The sequence below is a fragment of the Zerene cesonia genome, chromosome 16 (genome assembly GCF_012273895.1).
Source record: "Zerene cesonia ecotype Mississippi chromosome 16, Zerene_cesonia_1.1, whole genome shotgun sequence".
Classification (NCBI taxonomy): domain Eukaryota; kingdom Metazoa; phylum Arthropoda; class Insecta; order Lepidoptera; family Pieridae; genus Zerene; species Zerene cesonia.
In genome coordinates this window covers 1,771,739-1,788,269 of record NC_052117.1, presented here as the reverse complement: position 1 = coordinate 1,788,269, position 16,531 = coordinate 1,771,739, and the positions used below count along the sequence as shown (strand labels likewise).

General features: G+C 32.2%; 2 protein-coding genes across 2 annotated transcripts in view; one reads left to right on the top strand and one right to left on the bottom strand.

Moving 5' to 3' along the window:
* The window catches only part of LOC119833036 (parapinopsin-like), a 47,097-nt gene extending 38,582 nt beyond the window's left edge, over positions 1-8,515 (top strand). Inside the window, exons 5-8 of the mRNA XM_038356907.1 lie at positions 2,987-3,119; positions 7,073-7,219; positions 7,695-7,784; positions 7,853-8,515. Coding sequence (XP_038212835.1) covers positions 2,987-3,119; positions 7,073-7,219; positions 7,695-7,784; positions 7,853-8,515 — 1,033 coding nt within the window. The remainder of the gene's footprint in view (positions 1-2,986; positions 3,120-7,072; positions 7,220-7,694; positions 7,785-7,852) is intronic.
* Positions 8,516-13,756: 5,241 nt separating this feature from the next.
* Positions 13,757-16,531, bottom strand: part of LOC119833134 (disheveled-associated activator of morphogenesis 1) — a 57,918-nt gene continuing 55,143 nt past the window's right edge. Inside the window, exons 20-21 of the mRNA XM_038357041.1 lie at positions 16,518-16,531; positions 13,757-16,109 (exon numbers count right to left, since the gene is read on the bottom strand). The exon at positions 16,518-16,531 is cut by the window's right edge and continues 169 nt beyond it. Coding sequence (XP_038212969.1) covers positions 15,807-16,109; positions 16,518-16,531 — 317 coding nt within the window. The 3' untranslated portion in view covers positions 13,757-15,806. The remainder of the gene's footprint in view (positions 16,110-16,517) is intronic.

The window sequence follows — 16,531 nt, the reverse complement described above, 5'->3', positions numbered from 1 at the left end:
CAACAAAAAAATAAGTAATAAGTTTCCCATTGCAATTTAGTTGCGATTCCACTGCGTTTCAATGGAGCTGGTGAAATTTAGCCAACTATCAAGTCTGTCACATCTTACTCTGCGACTTTCTGAAGTTACAGTTACCTATTTAATACAAAAATGAATAACTTTACAAAAATCTCTTAGTTTGGAAAATATTTGATGTAATATTGCTGTAAGTATCTATCTATTAATTTCCTTATAATGCTTTGGATACATTACTAAATTGCTTCAAATATGTCTTGTGATAACTAAATAAAAGGAGAAAAAAGAGAAACAGTATCGAGTTATAAGAATACAGTAAACCTCTAACTCGTTGAGGAAATGGATCATTGAAAGTTGAAACAGATGTACATTCATTCCTCATTATGTGTTCATTATAGCAAAAACAGAAAACACTGTTTTTTCATCCCGACGCCATCAAGAGGCTATTACATTTGTGTATTTGTAGCATTGTATTATAGAAACGAATGAATCGTCTAAGATGCTGTTTTTTGAATCTATATACATATGTGATATGATATATATAGTAGTCTAGTACAAATAAAAACAGCATTGCCAAAATTTATTAAAAATATAGTATTATTTATATAGTTATTGGAACAAGATATCGAATATTTTCTAATGTTTTTTTTTAAATATTGACTAAATCTCGAAACCATGTCTAAGAAAACAATTATTATTATAAACTCTGTTTCACATTATTATATTGATCAATGCTTGTAACCTACCCGCTTATTTTTGAATTATATATATATTCCGAAAACGGTCGTAGTTCTTGTAATTAAATTAAATTTAAAAAGCGAATAAAAGTGGAGCTAGTAAAATGCTTTTTTAATTTACATATCAAAAACTCTAAAATGCAATTTTATAGTTTAAAGAGATAACAATACGAAGTATGAATTAAAAATCTCGAAAGGTTATTATTTTTCATTATAACAAGTAAATTAATTTCAACGTTCTGCTAATTATGATAGAAATACAACAATTTAATAACGTTGATGTCTTCCGAACGTGGTAAATTAATCGCTCAACATTCAAATAATTTAATTTTTTTGTCGCCAACAACGCCTAATGAGCTTAATTCGATTTGATTTTACAAAGACATTATTTTCGTATCCTATTACATTCACGCAAAATATTTTTTTCTCGTCATTAAAAGACCGCAGACCTTTGTTTAATGGGGAAGTAAGTACACAGATTAATTTCTAAATGCTCTTAATTATAAGGAATTCACTTGATAAATAATGAATTAAGCTGTTGAACAAACGTGAGAAGGTTCCTTTCAAAGGTCTTCAAATTATTTATAGGTATTATTATGAACAGTGATTTTCATATATTTTATATTCAGTGATTCCTTAGACACTTTTGATTAGTTTATATTTATTATGGGATTCATCGATATTTTGTTGGCAATCTGATGTTCTCTGGTTTTATTTATAGAAAACAAGTATATATTATATATTGCTAGGATTTAGAACGCAACCTATAATATAATCTGTAGTAGGTATTTATTCATGTTGACTTCATTATATTGTATACGTGATTGAATCTATGCTAGAAGGTCAATCTGTAGTTCATTTTTTTACGGTGAAGCTCAAGAATAAAGGGGCGCATCGCTTTAGAAACGAACACTTATCAACATATATAAATGAATATATTATTTATAGTATATCAGCTTTATTAAAGCACATAGTACAAGCTATTAATATCCTTTGGTGCCATCCATCCGTATGTGCAATGTGTGCAGGTATATACAGGCATTATATTAAAAATTATATTCTAACAAGAAAAGAGGAACTATAAGAATTTCTTTACAATTATTATTTACTGCGTGGAGGTTCAGTGTGTTTCGCTACGAATTCGGCTAGCTTGCACCCCTACAGAAAATCGGTGCGAAATAATATCATAAGCATTGACAAGCTTTTCTGTGTGTTTCGTAAAATGAATGGCGGACCTGTATCCATTTTTCTCAACCTTCCAGTGCATTCCTTTATTTCTGTTGTCAATTTCATATTTATCTCGTATACCTTAAAAACGGTCAACGCGTTTGCAGCAGCCCTGCCTCAACATCTGTTCATGGTCGGTGTGATTACTTACAATTAGGCGAACCACCAGCTTCAACGTAAAACTTTATATAGAGTAGGTTTATACTTGTAACACAATGTAGCAATTTAATTCCAATAAAAGATTACTTTGTTTGAGTAAATATTGAAACTTGAAATTAATTTCATGTTGAACCAGATTTATGACGGGACCAAAATTTGATTTTTACAAACTATTAACAAGCTTCAACATAAGTATGTAGCTTATGTTAGTTCACAAGCTTAGTGAGGGGGATATTAAGGTTACAACCCCCCTCCCCCTACCTACCCCCTACACGTTAAGATATTGTAATTTAATGTGTGGCCCATCTCATTTATAGTCAATATCAAAGTCATATTTTATATTCACTACTCGATAAAGGTCTGCCAAAATTCGTTGCGGGAGATTTTTTTGGATAATAAGGGTTATTTTATGCAAATTCCGCAAAACGCGCGTGTGCTAGTTGGTAGAGATGGGTAAAGATGTGTACAAATAAAAATAATTTAAAAAATCGGTCCACTACTTTTCTGGATAAAACGTTACGAACGAACAATCAAATTTTATCATTTAACATTATCCTGTTAAGTTTAGGATAAAATTTCTGACATCATGAATATTAGAAATTTTGTCTTTTTACAAAAACCCTAAATAAAAATATCCATAACTAAACCCATCGAATGAAGTTTGTACATCCATCTGTTCATCTATTTAAGGAAAAGTGTGTGTTTTTTTTAAATTTATTACTCAACTTACGTTTCTTTTAACGATATTGCGTACGTCATTCATTACGTTTGCCACCATTGGGCAGAATAACCGACACATTATCTTTACATCAACAGATCTCTTCTATTAATGCAACTTTTGTCATCAGCTGTTCGGTGAATTGGCACGAGCAAAGCATGAACACCCTGACCTACATTCTATTCCTGTTCGCGATGGGGCAGATCGTGCCCCTGGCGATCATCACCTTCAGCTATATCAACATCATCAGAACCATGAAGAGGGTAAATATTGAGAGCCGTATGTATGTATAAGAGTATTTATTGCCTTAAGTAATAATAACGACATTAAAATATAGACTAATATGAATGAAAGAGTATTTATTGACTTAAATAATACAACATAAGGACAACATTAAAATACTCTGTATATCTTATACCTTTAAACGAGCAATTCTTGTATATATATATCTATATATATAATTGGAATCTCGGAATCGGCTCCAACGATTTTCATGAAATTTAGTACATAGGGGGTTTTGGGGGCGATAAATCGATCTAGCTAGGAATTTTTTTTAGAAAATCATATTCGTGTTTTATTCGTGTTTTATCGACTTAAACTTACTTGCGTTTGAGTAGTCCCAATTTATTATGATTCTTCCTGACATCTATTGGCGAATAATAATACTATAAATGCGAAAGTTTGTGAGGATGGATGCATATGTATGCGTGCGTCTGTTACTCTTTCACGCAAAAACTACTGAACCGATTGCAATGAAATTTGCTTCGTAGATAGCTGGACAACTGAAATAACACATAGGCACTTTTTATACCGATATTCCTACGGGATACGGACTTACGCAGTTTCGACCGCGGGTCACAGCTAGTGCTAATTGTTACGCATGCCGCATAAAGATCTTCATACAAATACGTGCGCTAATTCTAGTTAGAACTGGTTGTAATAAAGTCACTTAGCCACAACTAGTTCTATTAGGCTAACTCGACATCGGGTTTTCCGTTTCACCCCTAACATGCAATTTCAACATGTTAACTTGTAATCCTACTTATATTATAAATTCGAAAGTTTGTAAGGATGTGTGTGTGTTTGTTGCTCTTTCACGCAAAAACTACTGAACGGATTGCAATGAAATTTGGTACGCAGACAGCTGGACAACTGGAATAATATATAGGCAACTTTTTATCCCGATATTCTTACGGGATACGAACTTACGCGGATGAAACCGCGGGACGGAGCTAGTGTTGTAATAATATAAATAACAATCGCTTTATCTCCTTAGAATAATTGCATTCATTTAAATATATAAAACTAGCTTCCGCCCGCGGTATTCCTTGGATTTAGATATCCCAAGGGAGCATTTAATCGGGATAAAAAGTATCAAATGCAAACAAACAAAGTTTCACATTTATAATATTAGTGTGATAAGTGAAGCTGTTGGTCTCAATGCAAAGAACGTAATCTTGATCAATCCTGACAAAATGAAATAAATTTTTATCACCAATATATCATACACTAAATTTTGTTTTATTTCGAAAGAACATATAACATTAAGTAATAAAACACATTCAGATTAGTTTCAGGATTAGGCTATCTATGTAGATGCTCCAAATCCTAGAACCTAGACTACGATTTCGGCTGTCAAGATTAACGTGTTCCAAAATAGGGTCCGATGTACTGACCTATATAAATCGCTTTCCTTTTGAACACTATCAAATACTTTATCTTATCAAATACTAGCTCACCCAGCGCACGTTGTTCTGCGAAACAGTGAAAATATAAACAGATTTAGGATTTAAAATGTTAATTCAAAATTATTGAGATCCTTAAATTCAACAAAAAGAAATTCTATTCTTTCAAAAATTTCTCATTTATAAAGCCTTTCAGTGCTATGAAACTAAAAATTAAACCTTAAATTCTTTATTGGGATTATATCACATGTAGCGTCGTAGCATCAATCATATCAAAACAAATAAATTATATAAATATTTCTTAAAAAAACGTTTCAAAGGAATTTCTCGAGCTAGTCTTTTCATAATAGTGCTCGTAGGGCTAGTAATAATTAAACACAATAGTCTCTTCTTAGTAAGATATTTATTCAAATCTGTTTATATATTATGGAATTGTTCATCAGTTCGTTAGTAGCTGATAGTGACTTTTGACTACTAAATGTCTTATATACATACTGTCTATTTTTTATAGGAATGGCTTATTGCATCGCCATTGTAAATATTTCAAAGAGTATGGACATTTATATTTTTAACGTATTTGAGGCATGTTCTTCTTAATTTTAATCTATTAAGAAAGCCAAATGATATGTTTTTTTCTGTTATTAAAGATAAAATTAACGAAGATGTTTCTGAACAAAAGTGATTATATTTTATTATTTTATAGTATAATTAAGTAACCCATGTAATGAAAAATCTAATTAAATATTAACTTGTCAACCTCTGTAAAAACTTGGGATATAAAAGCCAACAAATGAGCTGAAACTTGTTCAACCCCCAAACAAAGCACTACCAACATTATTAGCCCATCCATAAATAATGTACCAAAAGCGGAATACTCCTAATTAAAACATCTGAACTAATTTAACCGTAGTAAATAAGGTTTGCGGAGTGTTCCATATATCACGATCTTTGGCAATTTAGCGGACCGCAAGCACAGTTTGTTTGCCCTAATGAAGTGCTTTAAACCATTTAAATTTCTATTCCTTGAACCTGATTAACAGATCTGGAGGGTAGGTAATTGAAATCTAGTAGTTTTAGTTAAATCGTTCTCGTGATTTGTAGGTATTTAATTTCTAGCACTCAAATGGCTTCCTTAACATCATCATCAACAGCCCATATGTGTCCCCACTGAAAGGAAGAAAGAAAAAACATTTATTTGGCGACATGAAACACAAAAACACAGATGAAATAAAAAATTATAAAATAAACAACTAAAAACAAAAGTAAATAATAATACCAAAGAAAAAAAAGTACAACAATAGCGTGTCCCACAGTACCGCCAAAAAGGATCTAGTTCAGCTTGTGCCAGGCGTTGGCCTAGCGCTGGTTTACAACTAGATCCTAAGTTGTTCCAACTGCTGGGACGCAGGCCTCCTATGAGGGTTCAGGCCATAATCCACCAAGCTAGCCAAACGCGGATTGGCAGATGTCACATGTCGTAGAACTTTTTAACTCTCGGACATGCAAGTTTCCTAGGATATGTTCCTCGCGAACAGTAGTGACATCCACATATGCAGATAAAATGAAAAAACGGTTTATTTCCTGCACCCTCGCCTGGTTTCGAATCCCCGAATTATCGATTTTGAAGCGGGCAAATGGCATATTTGACTGTAACCTTCTGAATATCAGGTCAAAATTGTAGGACAATAAAATTTTAAATATGCGAAGCTTTTGGCGAAGAATAGAATGTCACAAATTCAAGTAAGATTGTCAGTAATACTGATACTATTTGAGTCTTTATATAAGCTAAACTGTTTAATGTTTAATTTTACATAGGCTTGTCGATAAGTAAATTGCCAAATTACCGAATAAAATGGAATGAAATAAACGATTGTTGGCCGAACACGCTCCAGCGTCTCGTGCCTACTTTGATATTCATGTGCTAACAGAAACTGAATAAAACGGCTGAAATTATATTTTACATAAGACTACTTGCTCACCTCAGCTCAGAAACAAATCCAATTAATCAAATATAAATTTTGTTATTATTCATTAATAAAAAAACAATCGGGCCTATACAAACATAAATGCTTAATTGATATTACATATTGATATTGATGCGCCATGATTTGATCGTGTTGCTTATGCAATCTTCACGCACAACTATATATCAAAATCCTTTAAGATTTTTGTTAAAAAACTGACATGTCGTTCTACAAGCTAAGAAAAGGTCAATTTCTCCCATAAAAGTTGTTCAATTTTTTTTATCTAAATATCCTTAACCTTTAGTTTGTTGTGTCTACAAACATGTATGTAAACAAGAGCGAAATGCATATCTTTCGTAGCCGATTAGGTGCTCGGGCTCAATAATGTTTATATAAAAAGTTATATTGCAAATAAGAGATAAAAAAATCTGCAATACTTTCGATAACCAAAAACATATTCCTGCAAACTCGTAACACATATTTAATCGGCAATGCTAACTTTACTTTTCATAGCAGGAACAATGACACACTTTTATATCTTTTAAAGGTTTGTGGTATTTCTCGTAGAATTCCCAACGACTGGGCAGAGTCCGTGTGAGTCGGGCGGAGGCGAGGGCTACTTCCATGGTCTTCGTTATGATCATTGCCTTTACCGTCGCCTGGACTCCGTACTCCCTCTTCGCTCTTATGGAACAATTCGCTTCACATGGTATTGTGAGTATTTTTTATGTCATAAGGGACATCTGAGCTGGTTGTTCGCCTGATGGTAAGCGATCACCACCGTCCATGAGCTCTGCTACGCTGCTCGCTTTTAAGGGATAAGAGAAAAGAAAAAGCAGGACTGGGATAGGTGAGGAAAGGGAAACGGCCACCGACTCCCTTTCTACCCCTACCGTACGAAACACAGTGGCATACAATTATTACAACCCGTTTATCTGTGAGGGTGTGGTACTTCCTATTTTTTTTTAATAATAATAGATAGATGAATAGATTATTCTTAATTTCACACAAATTTACAACAATTTACAATTATAATTTACAATTTACAAATTTAAAACTTATCTAGAACATAAGCAAACGAGAAAATGCAAAAATAGCAGTCTTATCGCTAAGTTGGGATCTCTTCCAGACTAACATAATATATATTAAAAGAGATTAAGCATTAAGATTGTTTTTTTTTTTTTTGTAGATTTCACCTGGCGCCGGAGTCATACCAGCTCTTGTGGCCAAAAGTTCTATCTGCTACGATCCGCTGATATACGTCGGCATGAACACTCAAGTGAGTTTTAATCTGATTATCAATAGCCCCTTCATCTACAGTTTGTTAATTTCGATTAATCTTTACAGTTCCGTCAATCCATCAAGAAGATATTTGGAGTGCATTCAAAAGGTCGTGGTTCACCGGCCAGCAGGGCATTCAATAATACTGCTATGTCCCCGGCCCACAAGTTATCCGCTTTCAATGATATAACCGTGCGTTTTAACACGTCAGAAACCAACCTTTCGAGTACGCCTAAAAGGCTCAAAGAAAAAACGTTCAGCTTAGAGGAATCTGATGAAACAAACTACGATGGAAGTCGTCCTTTACCCAAAATGTATGAACTAGGAACAATAAAAGAAACAAAAACAGCGTCTGATGCAGAACGTTCCGTTGATACTGTTTATGACGAAGATAGTAGTAACAAGAGAGATGACGCAGACATGTCTCCCACATTAATAATCGATAATGAACGCTTATTCTACAGCAAGAAAGACGATAGTTCTTTAAACCAAAATATCATAATCGACGACCAAATATTCACAAGCAAAAGTAATGAAAGCGATGCTAATAAATCGAAAAATATCAAACACAGTTACTCGTTTGATTTGGGACAAGTACCCACAGAAGCGAAAAGGAGAAAATACTCAGTAGAAACGTACATACCATCGAAAAGTTTCTTTAAAGAGACAATAGTTAGCAAATTTTTCGACAAAGATTGCGTTCAACTGCAGAACAACTTCAATGTCTAACTAGAATAAAGATTCGATATCGAAAATGTATGAGGGAACAAAATTTAGCACAAATATACGTATTAGCCTAGTATTTTATTGTTAATGAAGGATGATGAAAAAGGGTACTTATAATGATTGAAGGATCTGTGATAGAAGACATCAGTGCCAATTTTATTTGTATTTTTATAATAACGAATTTATATGTAGAATAAGCGTAAATGTTATAGTTCATTACACTATGAAGTGGCCGTCATTTTATGTAATTAAGAAATTATTGAAGTGTAATCATACTGAGAAAGAATAGCACTCAAAGGGCCAAGGAAAGGACTCTTTTCCTTTTTAACAAAATCGAATGGTTTCCTTGTACAAAATTAGAGAAATAAAGGAATTATCAAAAGAGATGGCCTTAATATATTTTTGTACGATAAACATAAGATTCACTTTTCGTAGAATGGTACAATGATTGCACTTCAATATATCGATTATCATGTGTTCACCATTAGACTCACAGCCAGAGGTGCTTGTATAATCAAATTTTAGCGGAATGCGATTCCAAAAAGTACATTTTGCTTCATCATTTTGTTATCATCCATTTTAAAGGTTAATATTGATGTTAATGTTGTTAAGGTAAAAATAATTCTAAAAGTTACTGTGTCACCAGAAAGTTTAACTGAAATATTTTTATTATTGACATTATTTCGAGGTATATACGTCGTACACTACATTTTTATTACATTTTTAAATGCTCATTACGATTGTTTTTAAAACTCACCCTTGGTCTACAAGATTCCAACAATTACCCAATGACTCAATAAAATTACTTTGTTTAATTCAGAATAGCCTACGTTCCTGTTTTTATTGTTCATTGTTGTTTTAATTGGAAGTGGCTAGGTCACTAAAATATAGTTATTTTTTACTTGAAGATTTGTTTATTTCAATAAAACTAAATGTTAAAACGATAAATAATAATTAAATAAATTACCAAATCCATTCAATTAAATTCTTTACTAACTTCGTAACTAAAGAATGTTTCATGAACATTTAATTCAATATTACAATGTTGATCAATTTCCCTGCTTCTTGTAATATTAACTTTGATCGAAAAAAATTGCTTTCTCATTTTTATCACAATCGGTTTTATTTCTTAGGACAATAATATTCCTTGAACAAAGTTTAAACTCTTCCTTATTTATAAGCTACTGATATTTATGATTTCTTAACTATAAACAAAAATGATTTAATAAAAAATATTTGTTATATCTTTAAATGATCCGTCCAAAAAATTGTTCAAAGCTTAATATGACATGAAAAATTAATCTTTTTTATTTACTGGCATTTTTTTTAGAAACCTCTCATTATATTTAGTGTTCCTTCACATATTGTATTTATGCATGTTCTCAATGTTTACAACGGAACTCACCTGATGATAATCATAGAATGAAAAGAAATTTCACCAGTGGGCAATATTTGTAAACTGAATATAATTCCATAATATTTTAATAATTCGTTGATTGTTTGTTTATTTGCTGTCAAAATAACGCATTACCTCGGAACGCCAGCTGGGTAAAGTTTTTGTTCTTGTAATACTTGAAATCAAATTATGCTAACGCGTGGACAAGAATCGCCAATAAATTAGTAATTTTAGATACTTTCAGCTTTAATTTTTAAATGTTTAAGTGGTTTTTGTGTACATAAGTTCATTTAAATGGAATAAATCGATCTCTAAGGTGTAGAAATGAGAGGAAACCTTCATTGATATATTGCTTAGGGGCAAATGGCTCATCAAAGTATTGTTATGTTTACTATTCAACATATCTAAATTATAGGTTAAACTCTATTTCATACAGATTGTAATTTAATATTTTCACGTCGATATTCATGAATAAATTTAATTCTTTGTAAAGTTTAAAAATTTAAATACTGTATTTTGTAATTAGAAAAGATTTGGATAATTAAATTTTTTACATTGTCCGCAATTATAGTATAATGTAAAAATAGATAATATATTTCAATCATTAATGAATAAAATATTTCTTTGACATTGTGTTTCATTTTCGAAGATGTTAAAATAATCAGTAATTACCAATTATATATATTGTGTGTCTTCTTAAACTGACATGTTTAAATTCACGTGACGTGAATTCCTGTGTCCCCGTGTGGGGTATGGGGCAAATAGATCGACCATATGTTTCCCTAATTTTGTTTTATGTTTCATTTCATTAGGGAATCAAAACCAGGACCCCCGTAGTCTACGCTGATGCCAACCACTGTACACCACCAACCACAACTCTAACCACGAGCGGAGCTCAAAACGTTCATAATTTTATTATTATATTTGTTTAGAAATCCAACAGTGAAAATTCTTAGTGAAACATTATTTTATTTGAAAGGCAATCTTTATAAATTGATTCTTTAGAAATATCATAAAGAAAATTTCAGTACAGTCCTATGAATGAACATTTTATCTTGCTAAATAAAATTATCTACGTATTTTTGTAATTTCCCACATTTACTTAATTGTTTCACAAAAATCACTACCTACGATCGTTTCATTAAAAGCTTTAGCCGAATAATTATTTTTGTGTTTGATAGAAAATTGTTGTCATTTGGTCCTGTTTCAGAATCTGGAGTAGCCCCTCCCCCCAGGGGCGCCGGGGACCGTTTTTGTAAAAAATAATTATGTAAATAGGTTTCTTAAAAAAGCGTTCTCGAAACCGACTGTAAAAATACTTTTATTTTTATAGATAAAATACCTTTATTTTTATTAAATAAATTCTTAGTTATGATTCTATTAAACTATTAAAAAACTGCTTTAAAACAATATTGAGGTTGGTTCACCTTTTGCATTATTCCGATTTTTAAAATAGTTATCCAATAGAAAAACATAAAATAAAATGTTTTGGCTCATTATCATGGTTTTATTTGTGCTGAACGATAATGATGACGTCAAATTTCGTAAAACGCTATGCATTGTGTGCCTTCGCTTTAAAAAACTAACAATAAAAAAATACGTAATTTTACATAGTATACTATTCTACTAAATATGATAGAATCAATACGATATTACCACGAAGAAAAAACACGAAACTACGCTAAATAAAAAGGTAAAACTACACGAACAAAAAATCAATGCAATTTATCAAGGTCTAGTATCCTATTTTAGCAACACAATCCCTAGACTTTTTCCTAATAATTAAGAGAAACTTGAAGCTCAAATCCGTCATAATGAGCACTCGCTTGTTCCACCATAATTAACATTAATTCCGTAGCGAAATAATTATCAAATGAATGTTTATAATTATATCTCGGTCTTTGTTCGTAATATCGTTTTACATGTAATTATTTTTTTAAAGATTCGTTTTGGAATTAGGTCGTGATGTTAGAATAATATACACATTGTAATAAAAGCATTTTTCCAAATTATCATACAAACCGAATACAAATTGGCTCATGTTTTATCACCCATCGTAAAACTGTATATCTGTATACCTTCGAATGCCTGAATTTGTAAGACAGTAAATTAAATATTTTTAATATACACCTATAAATTATGATACTATATTGGAATCTTTTCTACCACCGGGTCCAAGCCTTGGTTGGCGGTTCCAGTAGCTCAGAGTGCTTTGTGCACTTGAATGAAGCTAATTGGCCGCGGAGGGGCTGGACGGTCGGTCTGTAGTCTGAGAGATTTGACCAGGCAAACATTTTCGCATTGTCGTTTTTTCATAAACTGTAGATATTTACCAATGCATTGTGTCTATGAAAAAAATCTTAAACGTAAGCCCGGGTGCAGATGCCACAGGCTCGGTGGGTTGCCAATCAGAGGTGAGAACATAGTTTTAAGAATTAATGAACTAGAAAAAACAATGCGTCAGGAATGCTATGAGTATTTTGGCCTCCGTGGCGGGTTGTTTGCGAATGTGAAAATTCTTGGTGTGCTACATAAATTGTAACCTATTGTTTAATAGATATTAATTATAAAATATGTGTAATGCGAGTAATGTGTATGTATAAAACGTTAGAAATAAATATGATTCGAATGTACTAATATTTTGTATTAGTTTAGGTAATTTGCTTACACTATCTTATTTAATTATAAGGTAAGGTATTAAGGTAAATAATGAAATTTAAATTAGTACAGTGCATGGGTATTTATTAATAACTAGCTTTCGCCCGCGTAAAATTCGCCTATATCGCGTGACATGGTAAGGAGTATTTTCTTCGCATTAAAAAGCACGGTTTATTCTTTCTCACGTTTAGCTCCATCTTCATACCAAGTTCATCAAAATCGGTTAGACAATAACGAACTTTCATCCCCTCTTGCAACCCTTTCTACCCTTTTTTCGCGATAAAAAGTATCCTATGTCCTTTCCCAAGTTCAGTTCTATCTTTATACCAAATTTTATCAAAATCGGTTCAGTGGTTTAGGCGTGGACAGACAGACAGTCAGACAGACAGAGTTACTTTCGCATTTATAATATTAGTAGGGATAACATAGACAAACTGTTGACTAAAACCACATAACATCTATGTATCTACAGAAGGTTTTTAGAACACAGATTTTAACATTAAAGTAGTAATATTTATTGTGAATGAAAATTAGTTGTAAATGTTAAAAAGTAATAAAGGCTTATTTTATTTTGTTTATTATTTAATTGTTAATTTATATGCTAACTTTGTTCTGTTTTTAATGTGTACTGTGCTTGGCTTTTAAATTTATTTTTAATTAGACAGAAAAAGATCGATCATGAGGCGGTATCAAAATCGGTTAATATTCAATACAATTAAAAACTAAAAATTTAATCCACGCTTTGATATAAAAAGTTTTCTTTTTTTTGTCTTCTCACTTTAAAAAAGTAAAAAGAAGTGATAATTACTTCTATACGGTCAGTTTCTCATTTACATATATATCCAGAAATACATTTAAAATGAAAGACCAAATAAATTCACGTTTTTATTTAAATAATCCTAATCACTGTATGACAATATAATATATTATACGCTTAAGCAATACTGAACAAAATAATAAACATTTACAAGAGACAAACGTCCACAATTAATTACGCATCAATAAATTATTAAAATTCCATCTGGTCGGTAACAGATTACATCAAATAAAATTAATATTTACAATTATAAACTAAATAGAATCACTTTTAATCTCGTGTGTTACAATACAGATAATATATTGTAAAAATACATTGTATATTTATCGAAACTTGTATAATTTTATTTGTTACAAAAATCCAAAAGTTACGCCATTCGATGTAGGCAAAGGAGAAATAATCATCAATTCCTACTCACTTAACAAAAAGGAATTATCGTCAAATCCACAATTTCTTTAGGGCGTATACACATAAGGCGAACATCGCGCTATAATAAGGTATCCCAACTTTAATATTGACTCAATACTTTAATTTCAAACGCGTTCAAAACATCGCTTTACGTGTATAGGCCCTTACACACCAGAGTATGACACCTTTATGTACACTTCACTCATATATAATAAACTAAGATATAGTCAAATAGGAAAACTAACTCATATCAATTAGCCATACTTTAATCGGTGTATAAGTTTTTCTAAAGCCCAACTGTAACTAAGAATATAACATAATACTTAGTATAACTTAGTAAGGCAGTTTAGAAGTTTATTGTTTAAGGGGACTACAGGCGCTAAAACGACGCATGCGCAAATGTATCTAAACAACCAATCAACTGTCCGTTAGACTGCGTACTCATGCTCAGATATAGTACGCAATTTACGTAAACATCTATTGATAGTTAGAAGAGAAAAAAAAACTTAATTTACTGTCCACGGCGCTGGAACAAGCTTTTTTGCAATTTAATAATAGCGAAAACATTATATTATAACAAAATATTAATATTAAACACATATTCTAGATATGTTTTATTTTTTTATTTCTACAGTAAATACGATCGATATACTTTAAGGCGTTATAAAACTTTAATTGAGCTTTAATCTCAAGTCCCCTTAAACAAGAAAAATTAATAAAAAGGAAACGCATTAGAAAATATTGAACAAAAGCAGCAAAAATAATAAAGCCTCCTTCCTAAATAATATATCATTTACACGTACATTACAAATTAGACTAGCAATTGTTCTATTTTTTTTTTTAATTAACATTACTCTGATGTGTATATATTACGTCACTAATCGGTCACAATCAAGGTATAGACAACGTTATCTGTGGTCGTTTCAAAATTCGTTGAAAACCATAGACATAAGATTGGTCTAGTATCGAAAAAGCGAGAAAGAGACAAACTATACATGTCAAGACGGGAAGTCGATATCAGAAAGAGACAAACATAGGCCGCACTTGTTTTACAAGATTAGTGAATTTAATTTCATACAACATCCATAGACAAAACGTGGTCTGCGGGGAATGGTTATACAGTCTTAAATACTTCAGTCAGTTTACAAATTTAGGCGTTGCTATGAGTTTATGGTCGTAAAATGCGAATACATGACTTACTATTTCCACTAACTGGTGTACCGACTATATTGAATTAACTTCGAATAAAGATTTTGTATAGAACACCATATATTGTAAACACTATGGTACGAATATAACCTACAAAATTTCAATCACAACATTTTCTACGATATATGCCGTTGGTTTTTTATTAAAGTCTGATCCCGGTTTCAAGTTACAAAGCGACAGTTCCGTTTTCGTCGAATTCCTTTCAAACACTCAGTTAAGTTTTTATATTAAGATCACAAAACCACTTTTTTCGAAACGTACGTCCAGTCTTTATTCAGACAATTTGTAACTTCTTGGTCATTTTGATTCATTCATTCCTCAAGAACTTCTTTAAAAAAATTAAGATTTACCCACAAATGTCATAATGCTGACAAGTTATCCATATATGAGTAAACACTCATTTGATCATATAATAATCCAGAATCACAAAGAAGTTACAAACTGTTTATAAAGACTGTACAAAAATCACGATACTTCACACGATAAATACGTTTTTTCAGAGACTCCTAAACATCATCTGAAAGCCAACAGTATCATCGTTTTGGACATTTCCAAATCTTCCAAACGGATAGTATCCAATTAAAATGCTCATAAATTATTAGTGAAACTTATTCCCATCACTTTTCGTCAATTACAATTCCTCTAGAATACTGTATTCTACAATTTCAATTCTATATGCAATTCATTCGGAGTCAACTTTAGCACGTTTTTCCACCCAATGCTTCTTATATTACTTAAAAACTTCCGGACCTCTCCCAGACGACGCTGGAGCCTCCCCACTTTTTGAAACCTGCCTCCCAGCTCCCTTAATTCTTCTGCCTCTCCCTGGAGTCCTCCCTGCAAACGCCCCTCGGCGGGGAGTCCCTGCCCTTGTGGGTCTTGCTCTTCCTTGACCTCTTGAACTTGGCGACGTCGTCACCGAACACATCACCGGTTCTGAGGGCGGATATGAGGTCATCGAACTCGCCCTTCTGCCCGTTGGTTAGGGTCCCGTCGCGGGAGGTGTCGCCGTTCGAGTGCCCGTTGCAGTCGGTGGACTTGCCTAGTGATTTAGCAACGGAACCGAGTATGCTGGATCCCTGTTTGCGCTCCATCGTACGTTTCTTGAGCTGTAATGTTCATAATTATGTTATGTTAATCGATAAGCGTTATCTGTGAGCTAAAATTACCGAAGCTTTAAAAAAAAATACATGAATGAGATTTTCCTTGCTTTTCAGTAAACATGTGTATATCACACAAAGGACTTTAATTGAAGGTGTGTGTATATCCTTTTTAATTTAGTCTTTTATGAACCTACTCTTAAAGTCTTCATTACATAACCAAAAAAGAAATAGATAGCCAAGTTTGTAGTAAGCTTATTAGACTATTTGTACGAACTCCAGTTCAATTTTCAAATTATCCAGAAACATTTAAGTTTTTTTAAAACATTGAAAATAACAATTATACCACTTTGGCATCTATATGCAACACATTACGGCTACACACATATTGCATATAACATAATATCCTAACTGAACCATTGTCGTCCCGC